The sequence below is a fragment of the Microcebus murinus genome, chromosome 13 (genome assembly GCF_040939455.1).
Source record: "Microcebus murinus isolate Inina chromosome 13, M.murinus_Inina_mat1.0, whole genome shotgun sequence".
NCBI lineage: Eukaryota > Metazoa > Chordata > Mammalia > Primates > Cheirogaleidae > Microcebus > Microcebus murinus.
Genome location: NC_134116.1, coordinates 36,553,232 through 36,571,435, shown reverse-complemented (window position 1 = coordinate 36,571,435; position 18,204 = coordinate 36,553,232). Strand labels below are relative to the sequence as shown.

The 18,204-nt window shown below is 32.6% G+C and overlaps 1 protein-coding gene across 12 annotated transcripts in view; it reads right to left on the bottom strand.

The window, feature by feature from the left end:
• Positions 1 to 18,204, bottom strand: part of MYCBP2 (MYC binding protein 2) — a 261,302-nt gene that overhangs the window by 33,738 nt on the left and 209,360 nt on the right. For all 12 annotated transcript variants that reach the window (XM_076009352.1, XM_076009354.1, XM_076009358.1 and 9 more), the window contains 6 exons: positions 10,716 to 12,359; positions 9,613 to 9,782; positions 8,603 to 8,847; positions 6,414 to 6,581; positions 2,007 to 2,164; positions 465 to 664 (listed from right to left, as the gene is read on the bottom strand). In XM_076009352.1, coding sequence (XP_075865467.1) covers positions 465 to 664; positions 2,007 to 2,164; positions 6,414 to 6,581; positions 8,603 to 8,847; positions 9,613 to 9,782; positions 10,716 to 12,359 — 2,585 coding nt within the window. The remainder of the gene's footprint in view (positions 1 to 464; positions 665 to 2,006; positions 2,165 to 6,413; positions 6,582 to 8,602; positions 8,848 to 9,612; positions 9,783 to 10,715; positions 12,360 to 18,204) is intronic.

Sequence of the window (18,204 nt, the reverse complement as noted above, 5' to 3'; positions counted from 1 at the left end):
ACCATTTATTTAAATATATTTATATCATTCCCATCGATGAAGTGGTAGGTTATCACATTCATGATAAAGCATAAAGATTTACTACATACAGACCTGTGATATATAACGATCTTATTTTTTAGAGAACGGAGGTCCAGAGAAGTTATTACTGGTAAATTTATGTCTTTTTTATATGATTATTTTCTCATTTTATCCTAATAAAATAACATTCTGAGTACAAAAATCTTTTAAATAATAAAGCAATGCAGAAATAAATTTCTTTAGAGTACTTAAATGTAAAATTCTAAATTCGTTTATATTCATAAACTTTAGAGTTTAATTTTGATGTGTACATGATACTTTTGATTGGTTTATGCCTTTTAATTTGATGTAATTTCTGTTGGTAAATAAGTGGCATAATTAAATAGAACCATCACACAATTTTTATAATCAATGAATTAGTAACTCCATTAATATATTCGTACCTCCATAGCAAAAACTCGACAAGCAGATTTCCTTAAGGCCTGTTTCATTGCTATTTCAAGACCTTCTAGATCATGATGCTGTATAACAAAAGCTAAAACTGGCCACTGGAAATTTCGTTCTCCTTTGGAAAGAGAGCTGTGGGCTGAGATTAGCCGAGAAAGCTCAGGAGATGGATGTCTCAAGAGGGAAGAACCAACTTCTATTAAAAAAAAAGGAAAATTATTAATTTTCATAGGCAGTACATATATATTTAAGATAATAATGAAAATAATATCTAATTTGCTTTAGAGCCCTTTTATTTGCAACACAAATTATAACAATTTCATCTTTGGCTAAGGAACAAACCAGGCTCAAAAAGATGAAATATTTTACTCTCCTAATATCATACAGCCATTACATTGTAGAGGGGGGATTTTGAATCCAGGGCTAAATCCAAAGTTCATGCTTTCTAAAATACTCTGAAAGCTAAGTGATTTAAATTTTCTCTAAATGGAAAGTATATTTCACCTCATCATTTTCTAAAAGACTGTTTTATAACAAAGGTGTCTCAATAAAAGCTCAAAAATATTTATTTGATGAATGAACCTATAAATTGCTGGGGGGAGCTCAATAGTATTTTCCTTAAAGATCTTCAATAATAAGGTACAAAATCATCTAGCTATAATTTTTAGGCCAAATCTTCATTTTAATAAAATAAATCATCATCATATTATTTTTTTCTTGGGTTTCTTTTATTATTCTTGAGGTGGAATCCCAATAGCCTCAATTTGGGGCTGCTGATATCCAATTTGTCCAAATTATGTAAATTTTCTTTACTGATTAAGAACTACTCATATTCCCAAAGTTTTATTATCCACTCAGAGTGACGGTGATTTCAAAGTTATAAGCTTCTATTGAGGGTGGGAAGATAACTGTGATGTGTAAGTCAGTGGAACTGTTGGTCCACTGAGTTTAGTGGAAGAGATAATGGTCTCAATGTCTGGCTTAAATACCTAATAAGTAAGATTGTAAAAGTCAATTTATTCTTGAGCAATCACTGATCTCTGGATGTCTCTTCAACTGATACACAAAATTTAACTTGAGAGGCACACTTATAACTGTCACACAGAAAGAATGTCTATTATAAATTATTCTATTCTTTTCTCTTCCAAAATTAAATTTTAAAAATTATCTACAAATGAACCCCCCCCCCACCTTTTTTTGAGACATGGTCTCACTGTTTTGCCTGGGTTAGAGTGTAGCAGTGTCATCATAGCTAGTTACTGCAACCTCAATCTTCTGGGCTCAAGAAATCCTCCTGCCTCAGCCTCCCTAACAGTTGGGACTACAGGCATGCATCACCATGCCCAGCTAATTTTTGTAGTTTTTTTAGAGACAGGGTCACGCTCTTGCTCAGGCTGGTCTCAAACTCCTGACCTCAAGTGATCCTCCGTATTGGTCTTCCAAAGTGCTAGAATTATAAGCATGAGCTACTACACCCAGCTGCTTTTTTATTTTTAGTAATTAGATCGCTCAATCTTCTTTGTTATCTTTATACTTACCAGTATCTCCACTGTTAACTCTTCTTCTAGGAATGGCTTTAACTCTTGCAGGTAAAATGGAGTGTTGTTTATCATATTCAGAAGCAACAACTGAGTATGATCTTTGGAAGACAGTTCTCTTTGCGAGATCAGTATCAGTTATGGGACTGGTTTCCAAACTGCAGTTAGAACAAGATGAGAGACAAAAACTTAGAAGAAAAAGTAAATTAAACGTAACTATACATATCTTATAATGATACAGGCAAATATGTGAATCTATATTTCATGTGGAGAAACAAACTCAAAGTTAACTTGACACTCTCTCTTTAAATCATAATTTCATCATTTCAAATACAGTAACATTTTGATTGATTTCAGAACTATATTCTAAAACTTATGGTTTTCTTAAATCTACTTTGCATTTTAAATGAAAAAGAATGAAAGGCATCAAATATTCTAAGCTCCTTTCAGAATCAAAAGTACTGGGGTGGAACTCACACGACATGGTATTCAGAAAAAACAGGCAAATATCTAATCGCAAGTGCACCAAATAGAAAGAAATGGATATGTACATGTGGAAACCTAATAAAACAGAAAGTGAAACTTGGTTTATTTTTCTTTTGGTACATGCGTGGTATTTTTAGAGCATGGCCACATCAAAGTGTAATTAGAGGTAACAAACTGATTTGGGCATCAGTATTATACTTACATTCTATGTAAGAACACAGTGATTTCCATTCAGGCTTAAGTAAACTAACAGTTTTTCTATTTACTATAGCAACATTAAAAAATCTTTAAAAAGTTATCATGATGGCTATACAATTTCCTTTATTGAGACATTGTATAAGAAACATAAATACCTTCCCTTCCTTATTTCTCTAAGACAAATTTACAAACTATTCTTTTTAAGAGTTTTTTTTGTTACCTCATTCCAAATTGAGATATTTTTTGCTTACCTTGGGTTCTGGAGTACTTTTTCATCATTCAAATCAGGCTTGAAACCCTATGTCTCTCAGTAAAGCTTATACATTTTCTAGTAAGTGGCTAATTCCCTGGGTATTTTCTTTACTCACCACCTCTCCAAACTTAATGTATATTCTTGTTTGAAGAGACTATAAATTCTGTACATAACTGAATAGGGTAAATGTAGCTGGATGTCACAGTTTGGGCAGTTTCATTCTAGAATGACCAGAGTATAGGAATACATTAATTTAATTCACTTTACATATGGTGTTACTACAAAGCCCAGGCATTTGTTCAGCTTTCAGAAGAAGTTTTTTTACTAACTTGAAAAAAAAAAAATCATTACATAATTTAAAAAAACTTCTCTTATAAAAATAATAATGCTTGTGAAAAAAATCAAGCAATACAAGAAAACCCAAAGAAGGAATCGAATGTGACCATCACTAACTTAACCCTGACTATGTTGAGACAGATAATTCCTTCTTGTGGGGGCTCTATCTTATACACTGTAGGATGTTTAGCAACACCCCGGGGCCTCTACCCAGTAGGATGCCAGTGAATTAGCCCAGTTATGCCAAAATAAATGTTTTCAAACATTTTCAGATATCAGTGGAGAGGTAAAAATCACCTCTGGTTGAGAACCACTGATTTAATGTATTCATTATTATCTTTTTTAACAGCTTGAGTTTATTGACATATTTTTTCAATAGCTCAAAGATGCCACATTCCATGAATTATTGTATGCTTAAGAATGTTTCAACCTGGTGGAATATAAAATACTTGGGTCATAGTTTCTGTATGATGTTGTGAGCATTATACTTACGTGCTCTGGTTCCATTATATTTTTACTATATACTATATAGTTTTCTAAACATGCTTTTCATTAATTATTTGGTTCATTTGATTAACTCATAATCATAAACTTTGTGGTATCACAGTGCTTTTCGAAAAAAATTACAATATAGGCACATGTAATAATGTTCTTAAGATTTTTTTTTTATATTTGAGTATGTCTGACTTATACTGGATAAAAACTTCCACGGTAATATTTTCTTTCTTTTGAAGCTTTAGAGATACTATTTCATCTTTTTTCTTTCGTTCAAAGTTGTCATACAGAAGCTTCAATTCACCCTAACTTTCCTTTAGCGAGATGACTTGTTTTTCTCTTCTCATATACTTGAAAAATTCTTATTTTTTTTACTGGAGTTTCAATAACTCATGACATTTCTTTCAGTCACCTGTTACAAAAATTTTCTTTCAATCTGAAAATTCAGTACTTAAAAAATTTTAATAATAGCTTTATATAAACTTTTTGTTATATTTGTTGGCTTTTCTACTATGAAGATACCAGTTATTTTCTTATCTTGGATTGTCGTGTTTTCCATACCTGTTATCTTTGATCTAATTGTTATAATATCTTTGTCCTTTTTCTCTTTACTCATTGTGATTATCTCAAACCATTCCTTTATGTCAGTAATTCAATTTATTGCTCTAAACTTTTCTAATTAATTTATTAGTTTTATAATGGTGTTGACTGGGTCTTCAGTCTGTCCTCTTAGCTCTGGAATGTATCTTTTTACTAATATTCTGCTTTTTATCTTAGTCTCATATTTGAGCTTTTGTTTTATTAAATTTATAAAATCATCAAGGTTTTCAGTACTACACAGTACTGAAATTTCTTCAGTACTGAATTTTCTTCTTTTCCTTGAGGTGACTTTTCTTCCAGATTGTGTTTTTCATCTGATTTTTGTATGACATACTATTTCTTTTCATTTTGTTAGTTCTTAAAGTAGACAGCTCTGTTTAGCTCTTCTGTTTGTTCTGATAAGGTATGGGTGGATTTCCCTAGACTTCCTTTCCTACCATATTTGACAGTTTTATTCTCCTCTCAGAGACAGAGAGATTTTACTTAATATTCTATGCCAGGGATCACTCTACCTAGTTGGGAGCATTTCTCATTTCTGTGGTGGTATAGATGGTTGCACTGCTTCAGCATGAAGCTGTGGAAAACAAGATTCCCTAGAAGACTGCCATTTTCTGCTGCGCCTCTAGTGATGATACTAGGGGATTCTATACTAGAGGATTCTACCTTGATTTTTCCTGGGGTTTCCACTCACTTTTTTAATATACTGCTTTCCAAACTGGAAGGTGTTTAATTTCTCGGTATGGTTTTAGGGGTGATGCAGAAGTACATCAGAATCTTCTGTTTCTCTAATACATGGCCACCACTTCTGGAAATTTATGACAGCTTGTATAGCTGGAGCTGGTAAATATTTTCCTTGATTTTTGCTGTTTTCTAAAACTTCACTAGGTACTTGGGATGGGAAATTTTCTGATACAGCTTCATTTCACCATTTTACTCAAAAGTTCATGCTACTTAATTTTGATCCTAAAGACTAATAACCTTATGAATTATACTTAGACTTGTCTTAAATGGCTTCTAACTCTTTTTAAAAAGTCTATCTCCTTTTGAGACACTTTATTACTTTTTTAAGATATAAAAGGCTGCACTATGTTCTTTGGATAAAACATCAATAATATCTTTAAAAAATTCTGATAAGTAATCTATACAGTTGGAGGGGAAATTTGCAGGCATTTTTAATGAAAAAAATACTCGTTTGGAAATATAAGTTCTATTAAACTTATTACAGTATATATTATACCAGTTGATAATTAAAACTGCATGGTATTAACATGGTGGCATATCTAACAGGCACATTCTCTTTTCATTCTGCAGATGTCTTCCTTTCCAATGGTATCATGTTCAGTTATTCATGCCTAAGATCTTGATGTCAACTTAAACTTATCTTTTTCATTATCCAGTTATTCAACAAGCCACATTAATTTTTTCCTATAAAATATCTCCTTTATCCCTGTCTTTTTCATAACAATTGCCAACAGAATCTAATTCTACCCACCTAGCTGACATATTTGATTAGATTTATCAGCTTCTCAATTGACTATCTTTGCATTTTTATCATGTCATTCTTTCTCTCAAAAAGTTTCAGTGGTATTCTATTTTCTTACGCATTATATTAGCATGTTTCTATTCAGTGTTCACAAAACTCTTTTCTCTGATACTATCACACCTAAGTGAGGAGGCATTGTAATAATCCAAGAAGTTTAAGATTTATTTTCAGTGCTACTTCTCCCATGAAAATTCAAAGTAACCTTTCCCTATTACAATTTACTATAGCATTAAATAAAATAATATCGTATAATGTAATCTTTGTTACTTGATTAAACTTTTCTCTCCAACTAGTCTATCTCCCTCCAAGGACCTTCTCTTATTCATACATGTAGTACACTTTTCCTTACTGCTCTAAAAGTTAGCAGAGCTGACTCAAACTCTTTCCTCAGATGGAAGGATATAGAACTTTTAGAACTTCTAGAACTCTTTTCTAGTTCAAAGTCTTTCTTCCACCAAACACTGGCTATTCAACAGAAAGGAGAGAACTAAAATACCTTGGTGGCATAGACTTCATATTGCTCTCTGGCTCTTCAAATACATTAGGACTTGCATCTGGAGTTACTGATATGTATGGGGCAGGTACAGATGTTGACCGTAGATATCTCATTTCATCCTGGAATAGGTTGTCATCTTGATAGCCCACAAAATTCTCATGATGATGCCTGCATTAAATCAAACCCAATAACTTAAAGTATGAGGGCAATACAGATAGATCCTCTCCATTTTTAATGTCCTTCATAACAGGAAATGCAGCACATGTAAATCTATAATTAAAGGTGAAGTATTAAAGTAGTCATAGATGTAGGCAGGTGAGAATTAAAGTCTGATAATTCTATACATAGATATTCCAGGTACCACAAACATTTCAAATCCAAAATTAAACTCATTGTTTTTTTCCTTCTGAAAACTTTTCCATCTTCCAGTGCTTTGGTGAATGATCCTGCCAACTATCCAGATGTTTAAGCTAAAATATTTCCAAGGTTGTAGTAGGCTTAGCGCTCAACCATCACCATCACTCAAACCCATGATATTAGATTCTCTCTCACAATGACTGTCTCTTCTCATTGCCTATCATCATAGCCTTGGTTCAGGCTCATATCACTTCTTGCATGGACTACTAAAATACAGGCAGTCACTTTTTTGGATAGAAAATATATGAGGCATACATAAAAAATATTAGATATATGAAATGTTCCATGGGTTAGAGGGGTGTCCATTTCCCAGAGAGCCAAAAATATAAAATCTATAATAATGCTATATTAGCATTTTTTTAACATGCTTTACAATTCGATTCTTTCCTTTTCAAACTGGAACAAAAGGTTACTAATCTAAGTCCACTGAGTGGTTTGATTGAAGCTAAAGATTTGTTGCATTTGGCATCCTGATGATTTCCACCTTGGTCTCAAATGTACTTAGTCTCACATTTTTATTTTTGTTTCTTATTCATTTTACTACAATAGTAAGTATAAAATTTTTAAAAACCACACAAACTTTGCTGTACAAAGAGGACAACACTTTCTAAAATGGAATGGCTGGTTGGCAAGCCATGCCAGCAGGTGATATCTAGAAATCTTCATTTGTTGGCTGATGAAAAAAATCTAAATTTGGCTCATTAAAGGCTGTTTTGGAGCGTCAATTCATAATATGTGAAAGTATAGGCTGCACCATCCAAGTTCAATGTAGAAAAATAGAAAACTATTAAGAGGCTTCGCTCCATCTTGAATCATGTACTTTATCCAGCTTCCACATTCCATAGGGTGACCTTTTAAATTGCAAACCAGTTCATACATTTCCCTGTTTAAAATTCTTCCACTGTTTCCTCTGCCTATGGGATAAAATAGAACCTTGGCATGGGCCACAGGGCCCACGTCACCTAGCTAACAACTTTGAGCAACATTTTCACGTATTTCCCCAGCAGACAGTGCTTTAACAAGCCTGTGATTCCTTAAATATGTAATGAGATTTCAGTTGTGTCTTCATTCACTTGGGTTACTCAGCCAGAAATTGCTTTCCTTCTGTTATCTGCCTGACAAACTTTTATTTATTCTTTAAAGATCCTGTTACCCCTCTGGGAAGATTCAGGTCTTTTCCATCTTTTATGCTCTAATAGCATCCTATATACATATTTCTATTAGAGTACTCTTCACATGACATTTTAAGTGTTTCATTGACATGCCTGACTTCCCACCAGAGTGTAAGTACATGTAAGCTAGGATTTTATTATATTCATCTTGGTGTCTTCAGGGCCTACTACAAAGCTGGTACCCAGTTGGTACTCATTTAAATGCTAACAGAATGAATAAAAAAAAAAATAAAAGACTGCTATAGGAAACATCAGTTTCTTTCTACTTCAGCATTTCACACTATTAACAGACTGAAGCCAGCATACCAAAGAATAAAAGATAGCTAGTCTTACTTTCTAAGACATATTTGGTATTAATAATAATATAAATTAACAAAAGTATTTTCATGATTTTTTAAAATACCTACTCCCATAAAGTGTGTACCCTAGCAGTCATGTCAGTCATGGCAGCTCAGAAAATAAACTTCTAGAGGTTTCTTTATTGTACACAGTATCTAATGTAGTGTGGGTATTCAGAGGGAATACTGAACTACCCTCTGATATTAATCAATAGTAGCTGTTAATCCAAAGGTGATGAAAACAATAACAAAGTTTTATTACCTAGCTAATGTCTGCAGGTAGAGACAAGGCATTTTCACGGGAAGATCCTCAGAGATGCCCTCTTTCACGCTGGGCAGCTGTGATTGGAATGGTTTTGCAGGATGGTAACACAGAATGCTTGGTTCTGCTGCACTGCTCAGGGACAGCAGGAAGAGTGCATTGGCTTTAATCACCTGGTGAGCTTCCATGGTGGGCAAGGCACGAGGGGTCTTGACTTGCATTGGTTTTCTTCTAGATTGTTTGACCTGGCCAAAAAAAATTGAAGTGATCTTTCCCTGCTTATATTAAAATCCTTAATTTCTTAAGCTAAGTATTTTGAGTTCCTAATATAAGTTATTAAACACTTGCAAAATTATTTTAAAATGAGAGATGTTCAAAAACAACATTCAGTTCAAGTTCATCCTGAGATGACTGAAAATGTTTTATACCGAACACAAAACACTATATTTTTCTTTCCTTGGAAAAATTTAAAACCTAACTAGTTAAATCTAAATGTAATTCTTTTTGAAAAAGAGAAAGTAATCCCTGCATGTGTATGTTCAACAAAATTTTTTAGTTATGTGTGCTACAAATGTGAATGATCTTGAGTTTCCATGAGTTCTACAATATAACGAGCAATTAAGGAAAAGAGAGAGAAGATATAGGAGGAAAAAAGGAGCCAATAAAGAGTAAAGAGAGAGAGAGAAGGTAAATGGGAATAGATATGTATACGTGTAGAATAACAGACAATTAATAATAAAGAATTACATGACAAACATTTGTCAATAAGGGATATGTAACATAGGTTAGTTGTTTTGTATTATCCCAATATATAATTTATTTTTTAATTAAAAATTGCTGACCTAGTACAAATATTAAATTTACGTATTATTTCTGTTATAAAAGCTGATCTTTAATATCAACTATGTGGAATTATCTGATATCATAATCTGATTTTTATAAGGTATATCCATATCTTATCATTTACAGTATACTGTATACAGTATATTTACAGAATGAAGTAAAAATACCTTCTCCCTTGCAGCAGCCTGTTTTTCACGGAGGTATTTTTCTCTACAGCGGTCACATACCAGATACCAAGTGCTTCCTCCTATGCCACCATCACCACAGTTACCAGCCCATCCTCCACAAAAATGCCCAATGCTATTGTAACCTTGTCCACCCGCATACCGGCCACAACCTTGAAATAACAGCAAAAAGAAACATTTAACATTGTAAGTGTCCTTAATAATTTGATCCTTACTACTCATACATTAATGACAGATTTACCTTCTTTATGTAAGCAAAATGCCAAAGCAAGTATCTGATCTTTTTTTCAGGCCATTATCTGTATCAAAGAAATAGCTTGTTTGACCAAAAAGCAATCAATTAAATGATGCTCCAAACATTAGAAATACTTTATTTCTACACAGGCAGATTAAAAGAAATATAGGATATGGGTACATGTAGATATACTTAAGAATTCAATAAAATCACCCAAGTATAAAATATTCTGTAAGAATGACATATTTTCAGGAATCACAAATTTATTAAACATATAAGGTACGATATGTACAAAAAGAAAAAATTTAATCATGTTTATATTAGGTGAATTTTGGAATACTAGTCAATGTTATAGAAATCCCTTACATTTACCTAAAATGTAATCTTTTGATAAAACAATTGATATCTTTTCCACAGGAAAATGCCCAAAGAAATCAGTATAGTTTAATTTAATTTGCAATTTTGAACAGGAAAACACTAAAACCATAGGAGACTTAATACTGGCATCTGCCCTGTATATATAGACATGCCATTATTTCCATTGTGTAAAAGCCTTATTAATGGCACCCTTTGGGTAACACATATTTTAAAAAATAAACAATATTTCAAAATGTGCTACATTAAAATGAAATAGTACAAAATTGCCTGACCATTATACTATTAGAATTTCTTTACTTGTTTTTCACAAAACCTATATTGATAATGTACTTTAAAAATGACATTATACGATAAATTCTAGGAAATAGTTTTCTCTACATGTTACATAATTCATAGAACAGCTCAAGATAGATGTGACCTAGTTCATTAAAGAAAAGAGTACTTACATATATGTTCAACAGTTATCGTTTACCTGGGTGAGCTTGTCTCATGTGATAGGTCACCGGGTAAGGATGTGACTCTCCACACAGCTCACAGATGGTGTCTTTCTCTGGTCCTCCGACTGCCAGCTGCGCCATCTCTCCAAACAAATTACCCCTGGGCCTAACTTCTGCCTTTTCTTTTTTCTTTTTTTCCTTTTTGGCCTTCTTATTCTCTTTTTCACACTCTTTCTTTTTAAGCACAGCACAGGAACCAGGACTTGGAAAAATCATATTCTGGGAAGCAGCTTTGATTGTAGCCAAAGAGATGTCTTCCCAAAAAGCCACTAAATGTTGTAAAGTTAAGGGAAGTGGAGATTTAGACTTCATTGTGTGATGCATAGACATTTCAAAAGTGGCTTCGGTTTTCCCATCCTCACACTTTTCATGCAGAGGCGGTTCCTTAAGCATGGACAACACCTTATTTTTGTTGATGCTACCCATCTTGGATATATCTGGTCCATGAGGTGCAATATTAAACATATTCAGTGCAGATGATATTTCCAATGAGTGTCTATTTTTTAACTTGGTTTCTTTTTCCTCTGTAGGCTGTTGGCTATTTAAACTACTCCTTATAGGAGCATGTTCTTTGGAAAGTTCAGGATTAAATTTCAGGAAAGAAGAACAAGCCATTGCATCATGTACTATGCCTTCATGCCACAGGAAAGAGGCAAAGACAGCTCTGGCGCACTCAGCCACAGAAGGAGACATGGCTTGCTTGGCTGGCTCTAAAGATTTGGATCCATCTCCTTTGAAAAGAAAACTAGATTTTTCTTTTTTTGGCCTGGTGTGCCTATTAGCACATTTTCGACTTATTTTAGGGGATGCTCTCATTTCCTGTTCATCTTTCAGTGGTGCTTTTCCTATGCTGAAATGAACTTTATTTGAACCTTCATCCACACTCTTAAATTCACTACTTTCATCACAAGTACTGTCTGTTAGACTATTTGTTTTTAAAGTACTTGATGTGCACACTTCAACCACCTCACTGTGAAGGTTTTCCTGTACCACATGGGGAGATGGGGCTCTATTTTCAGATCCAGGAGAATCTTTAGAATCCTTTGGTACTGATTTTGGTTTTGGTGATGTTGACCGTCCCCTTAACGGTTCTGTGAGGGGCATTTTCTTCTTGCGGAGGGTGTCTGGATCAAGTGTGTAAGAGTCTGATTTGGAACGTTCCCGAGGAGGATCAAGTTTTGTCTTAGCAGGAGCAGTGCTTTTTTGAGGTAGATTTTTATCATGTGGTGAGGAGGAGCGTGGAGAACTAGCGCCTGATGGGCTGGACCTATTGGTGGGGAGAGTCTTTGGCTTAGGAGACGATGACCGAGAACCTGGTCCTGGGGATTCAGCTCTAAAGCTAGAAGACATCCTCCCCTCAGATTTCAGTGTCTGCAAGGTGTTATGGTTGGGGGACAATGACCTACTATGGGAATCTGACCTCAACTTTGCAGCGTCAGATTTTAACATGAGGGATTCACTAGCAGATAAACTTTCTGTACCCCTTGGCTTTTTCTGGTCAGCAGTAGTCCGGCTCATACGTCCATCAGGTTTAAGTGATCTGCTGTGTTTAGAGGACAGTTCTGATTTTCCTGATGTAGAGGCTGGTCTAGAAGATGTTGAGATAGTTCCTCGGTCACCTGTATGGTCCATTTCATAATGATACTTGTTAATAAAATTATAACTGACAATCTAACCAGTAAACACTGAAATGAAAAGCATAGCTACAAAATTTATATTGTTTTTCATAGACAATAATACTTCAAGAATAAGGGAAAGAAGGGCAAGTGGTTCTCACAAAATTTCTATTTTATCATCACACAACCGTTACCACTAAAAATTATTTTCATGAATGTAAAACAGACTAAACAAATATTATCTATGTACTAGTATGAATTATCAGTGATATCTGAACCTCACCCCTAATACAATAACTAATTAGAATTTAAATTCAGTGAGGGACTAGAAAAAGATAAACTTATTTTTTAAATAAGAAATTATGAAAACATACATATTTTAATTATGAAGTAGAACTAAATTTCAAGTAGACTGATGCCTCACATCCTTAGAGTAATGGTAGAAGATTTTTTGAATTAGAAAACTGATTCTGTACATAAATGTGTCTATCATTTTCAAGTGTGAAAAAAATACAATTAGGCTAATAAAGAGCTGCTTAGGAGACACTCTATTTTAGTGACTGGATCAGAATAATTTATAATTAACAGATGAATGTCCTAAAGCTATTATTTAATTATATGTAATTCAGGCAGTCTATTAATCTTTTTGTTTTTTTTAAATTTCAGATTATGGGGGTACAAATGGTTTGGTTACATGAATTACTTTTGTACAGTTTGAGTCAAAGTTATAAGTGTGTCCATCACCCAGATGGTGTGGATTGTACCTGCTAGGTGTGAATTTACCCATCTCCTCCTCCCCAGTCTATTAATTACAAACAGGCTGTATTCCAAAAGTTCATAAGCTTAGTGGGTTAGAACTCAGAGCTTGTGTTCCCTTGGAAACATGAGTAATGGCAGGATCCTCAGAGTAAGTAGTGCAAGTCTGAATTATGGGCGCTCAAAACAAGGAGTTAGGAGAATGACAGAAAAGAATAAACTCCTCATTCTAAGGCAAAGCACTTCTGCATGGATAACATTTGTCTTTGGCACCCTGGCCTTCATTCAGTGTCTCTCTTTCCTACTATTTTATGCCTTCCTCTGAGACATTAGAGCCAGGTTGTCTTTGTCCCCAGTAAGGGTCACAAAATTTACCTTTCCTCCTTAAAATGAAAATGCCTATTCTTAATGCAAGTGGTATTAATTAGTCATTAAGAGAAAAGCAATCTAACTGAAGGGATTCAAGTAGTGTGAAAAACTAAAAACTCGTAAACCTTGCGAGAAGTACTTTCATTTTTTGAAAAAGGATTTCTAGGAAATTGAGATGCATTTGTTAACTGGCTAGAATTGCAAGTTTTTCTTTTTTTCTCTTAAGAAAGATGATGTGAACAAATTTGGATGATGTAGGAAAATGTTTTTTTGCTTGTGCATGTAAGTATGTATAGTCATACTCTAGTTATCTATAGCTCAGGATAATAGTGCTGTAGAATCTTCTCTTCTCGTAGGAAGTCCTCAAGGGCAGTTATTTTTGTCTGCTACTCTCTACCTATATGTCAAGAATGGGTCTTGGAATACAGTAGGTGCTCAATAACTATTTGTCGAATGAGTAATCAATTCCTATTTTCTTAATTTTTTTTTTCCTATTCCCAACTTTCAGATTCTCTAAGAATCCACTTTTTACAATTATTGCTCCGAAGGCCAAAGGGCAGAGGTGACAGCTGTCATTTTTATTTTTTAGAGACAGAGTCTCACTCTGTTGCCCCAGCTAGAGTGCCGAGGTGTCAATCTAGCTCACAGAAACCTCAAGCTACAGGGCTCAAGCAATCCTTCTGCTTCAGCCTCCCAAGTAGTTGTGCCACTATATCCAACTAATTTTTTCTATATATTTTTAGTTTTCCAGCTAATTTCTTTCTATTTTTTTTAATAGAGACAGGGTCTTGCTTTTGCTCAGACTGGTCTTGAACTCCTGTAGTAAAATAATAGAGTATGGCAAGTAGCCTGTTCAGGGCACATTGATGAACTAAATATTTTAATTGCAACATGTCAATGTTTAGGATAATTATTCTTGTTCTTTGGATGAATAAAAGCAACTATATTGTACATAATGCTCTTCAGTTTCTTACAATTCTTTATTATTCTATCACAATTTTCCTTTATCATATATATGCTCTTTTTTATAAATGTAGTACAAAAGACTGGGCTAACTTTGGGGAAAAATTAGTGGGAAAAACCCAAAATACAAAATTTTAAATATTGATGTTCTATTGGGAAAGTACAGATAAACAGATGCACTCTTGATAAATAAGTACTCTCAAATTGTCCCAAGAGTAGTTTAAGAAACTGCTGCCCATTTTACCTTATTAACCTAGTAAAGCATAGTGGAAATTTTATAAACAAATTATATTTGGTAGAATTAAACATCAGCCTAGTTATGGTTATTAATTTTGAGTATGTGATGTTTGAAGTGTCACATTCTCAAATTTTTGTTATTAATCTGAGAGCTGGAAACATTTTTACTGCCTTTATCAAAACATTTATTTCAGAAGCTGAACCAGACAGAATGGGGAATCTTGACAAATAAGTAGTAAACCTTTTATATTTGGTACCCCTCTATCCAAAAAATCAATTTGTGGACTGAAAGAGGTTTTCTTTCTACTTTATAAAAAAGGACAACTTGTTTTAGGATTCCAAACACAATGGGAAGGGTTCCTGACAAAGATTGTCTACTACCCATCTCAGATGTGTCCTAATGGATGACTTGCACATCTGCTGCATGCAAAGATACCGTAAATGCATACTGGTGCTGCATCTAATCCTAGGAGCATACGCACTCACAAGGGTAGGTATTTCCTTATAATAAGAAGATCCTCTGTGCTTGGCTAACAATGGAACCTGTCAAATAGCAGAACTTCACTTGTCATATATGAGCAAAAAAGTTTGTTATATAGAGAGTGTCAGAAAGCATAGGCATCTATATACCTTATTTCTGTACCTCTAGTAGTGGTGAATATTTTCTTAAGATCTGTAAGTGGCAATACCTAGTTATCTGCTTGAGTTCAAGTGTATAATAATGGCAGAAGTATTCCTGATGTATCAAATCATAATTACATCCTTTTAAAAAAATTTACTTTTCTAAAATATGTTTCATTTATTTTTTTAAAAGACTATGTTAAATTTGTTAAGCTCATATACTAATTAATGTTTATCTTCTTTATTTGGGTTTCAAATTTTTTGTAGCATGTAATTATTACTAAATATTACTAACAATTGTCATGTTGTGGCTACTCGAAATATCAATAAATATAAACAACCTCCATTAAAAATCTTCAGATTATACATAATACTTTTACATTCATCTCTTAATTTAGTTTAATGATTATGTTTATAATATGTACATTTAACTGATAATACACAAAAATTTTTCTAACCTCAAAGGAATCCTGAATAAAAAACAATGCAGGACAAAACAGAAATTTAGCACATTTGAACAAATTAAATGTTACTAAACATGTTAAATGTATTCATTTACTAAATGACCCCATATGACTTTTTTCATGCTAAAATCATAAATTATCAGGTTATATGATACCATACTATAATATACCACAAAAACTATAGTATGAATGTCATAATACATAGTATGTATCAGGACACATGAAACTATATGCCACTAAACATAATACTTGATATATGTTATATAGATCAGGTTATACAATACTGTTTACTATACTTTATATTTCCTATTTGTATATTTATTTTACAATGTCAATTGTACAAAAGAGAAATATATAATTGTTTTACTCATTTCTAAGAAAAAAGAAAATTAGTAATTAATTTTCTTAAATTGAAATTCAAAATTAAAAAACTTATGCAATATATTAGGCATTGCTACAAAATTTCTTTTTGATAAAATTTTCTTAAAACATAGGATTTTAAAAGTTTAAATATTACCTTAAGACAAAGATATTTGAGTAGGTGTCTACAGTAATTTAAAATACAAAAAGCATATTTTTGAATTGTGTGAAATTTTGTCAATTGTCAATAGTTTAAACATTTCTAAGTTGAAAATATAAAAACTAAGTCATTAAGAAAATACTGTAAGAAAGATTCATGCTGGACAGGATAGGTAGGTTTATATATGAGTCCTAATAACTAAATTAAACCAAAATACTTTAATTATCAAAATGTTTCTTATAAAAAGCTAAAACAGTAAAAATGATTTTTACATTACATAATAGTAAGTTCTACAACTAAATTGTCACATATGTTATTATATTCTTATAGATAACAATATGCTTTATGCTATATACATATATCATCTTTTTCTGATAATAATGATTTTAAAAATTCCCCCAATTAGGCATTTCTTTTTCTATACCTATTTTATTTTTTAAGATTTCATAAAGGTTTAAAATTAAATAAGAGTAATATTTAACCTACAGATATAAAAAACATGCATAACAATTAGATAACCTATAGTATATTGAATAGGAACATCATAAATTACCCCAAACATATACAATTTTAAATAAAATGATACACTTCAATTAAAAAAATGGAATGGGATGAAAATGACTGAGGTGAACTTAAATTTCTTTACTGACACTTCCTATGTTCATTAAAAATGGCCCATCCATGAATGCATGTATACCCACCCTTCAGTTTGTGAGACAGAGATGAGAGAGCAGAGGCAGGCCCAGCTACACCATAATTTTTGTAAATGCGCTCACGAGAAGCAAGGTTGCGAGATGGAGATTCTACAGTGAAAAACATTGGCAAAGAAGCAGCACAGATTCAATGGAAAAAAAAATTTAGCAGAGAACACAAGCAAAACAAAGCATTTCACATGGTATTCAACTATAAACTGCTATTTTAAAAAGTTTATATTCTGCTAAATTTTTCAACAAGTTTATGTTTCTTTAAAGCTGAAAACAAAGGTCAAATTAATTAATTTAGATTAATGATATATATTAATATATCCAAATGTGTTGACTTAAAAGTAAGGCTCATGCCTCTGATTAAATCAAATTTGAACATTTCTTTTTAGGCTAATACTTCTTTAGCTCACTTTTCTTTAATGTGGTACTCATTTACTTATAAATAAAGGTTTATAAGTAATTTTTATAGTGGAAGATAAAGAAATATTATTTACAGTTTAACCTATTGTCACTAGGTTTTCTTTCTTTTGGGGGGGGTCATTTGGTTTTCTGAATGGACCCATTACTGTGATATTCCAGAATATATCTCAGAATGGACCTAAGTTGACATTTATGTTTGGCTACTTTTCTGAGTCTATCTTCAGTGAAAATGTTAGTACTAACTCCAGTATTTAATGTTTGTTTTATAGTTTCTATTTCTGATATCAAATTTTATTTATAAAAAGTCTCATAATACAAAGCAAAGAAAATTTACAAGTCACTGGAAAACGTTACACACCAATGATTTACCATGTAGAAAATGAAGGACTTAATATCAAATAATTTATCTTTTTTCAAAGAATTAACAGAACCTTTAATGTATAGTCTTTTTAAAAGCAGTAAGCTAAAAACAAAATCGCTGTATTTAAAATTTTAACCCATAGCAATTAAAATAAAATTAATCAGTTGAGCTGAAATAAATTTGGGTGATGAGATAATTTTCTTACTATTATTGAAATAAAAAACTAGATACAACACATACTTTTCTCAAAAATAAAAGTACTGTTTTTGTCTGATTCACTATTATGGCCAAGATTAAGATGAATGACTCATAAATTAAGAAGTCATTCAATGTAAGGTACTGAGTATGTATTATGTGTCAGACATTATTCTAGGCATTGGAGATACAATGATGAACAAAAACAAAGCCCCTGCTCTCATGGAACTTATATTCA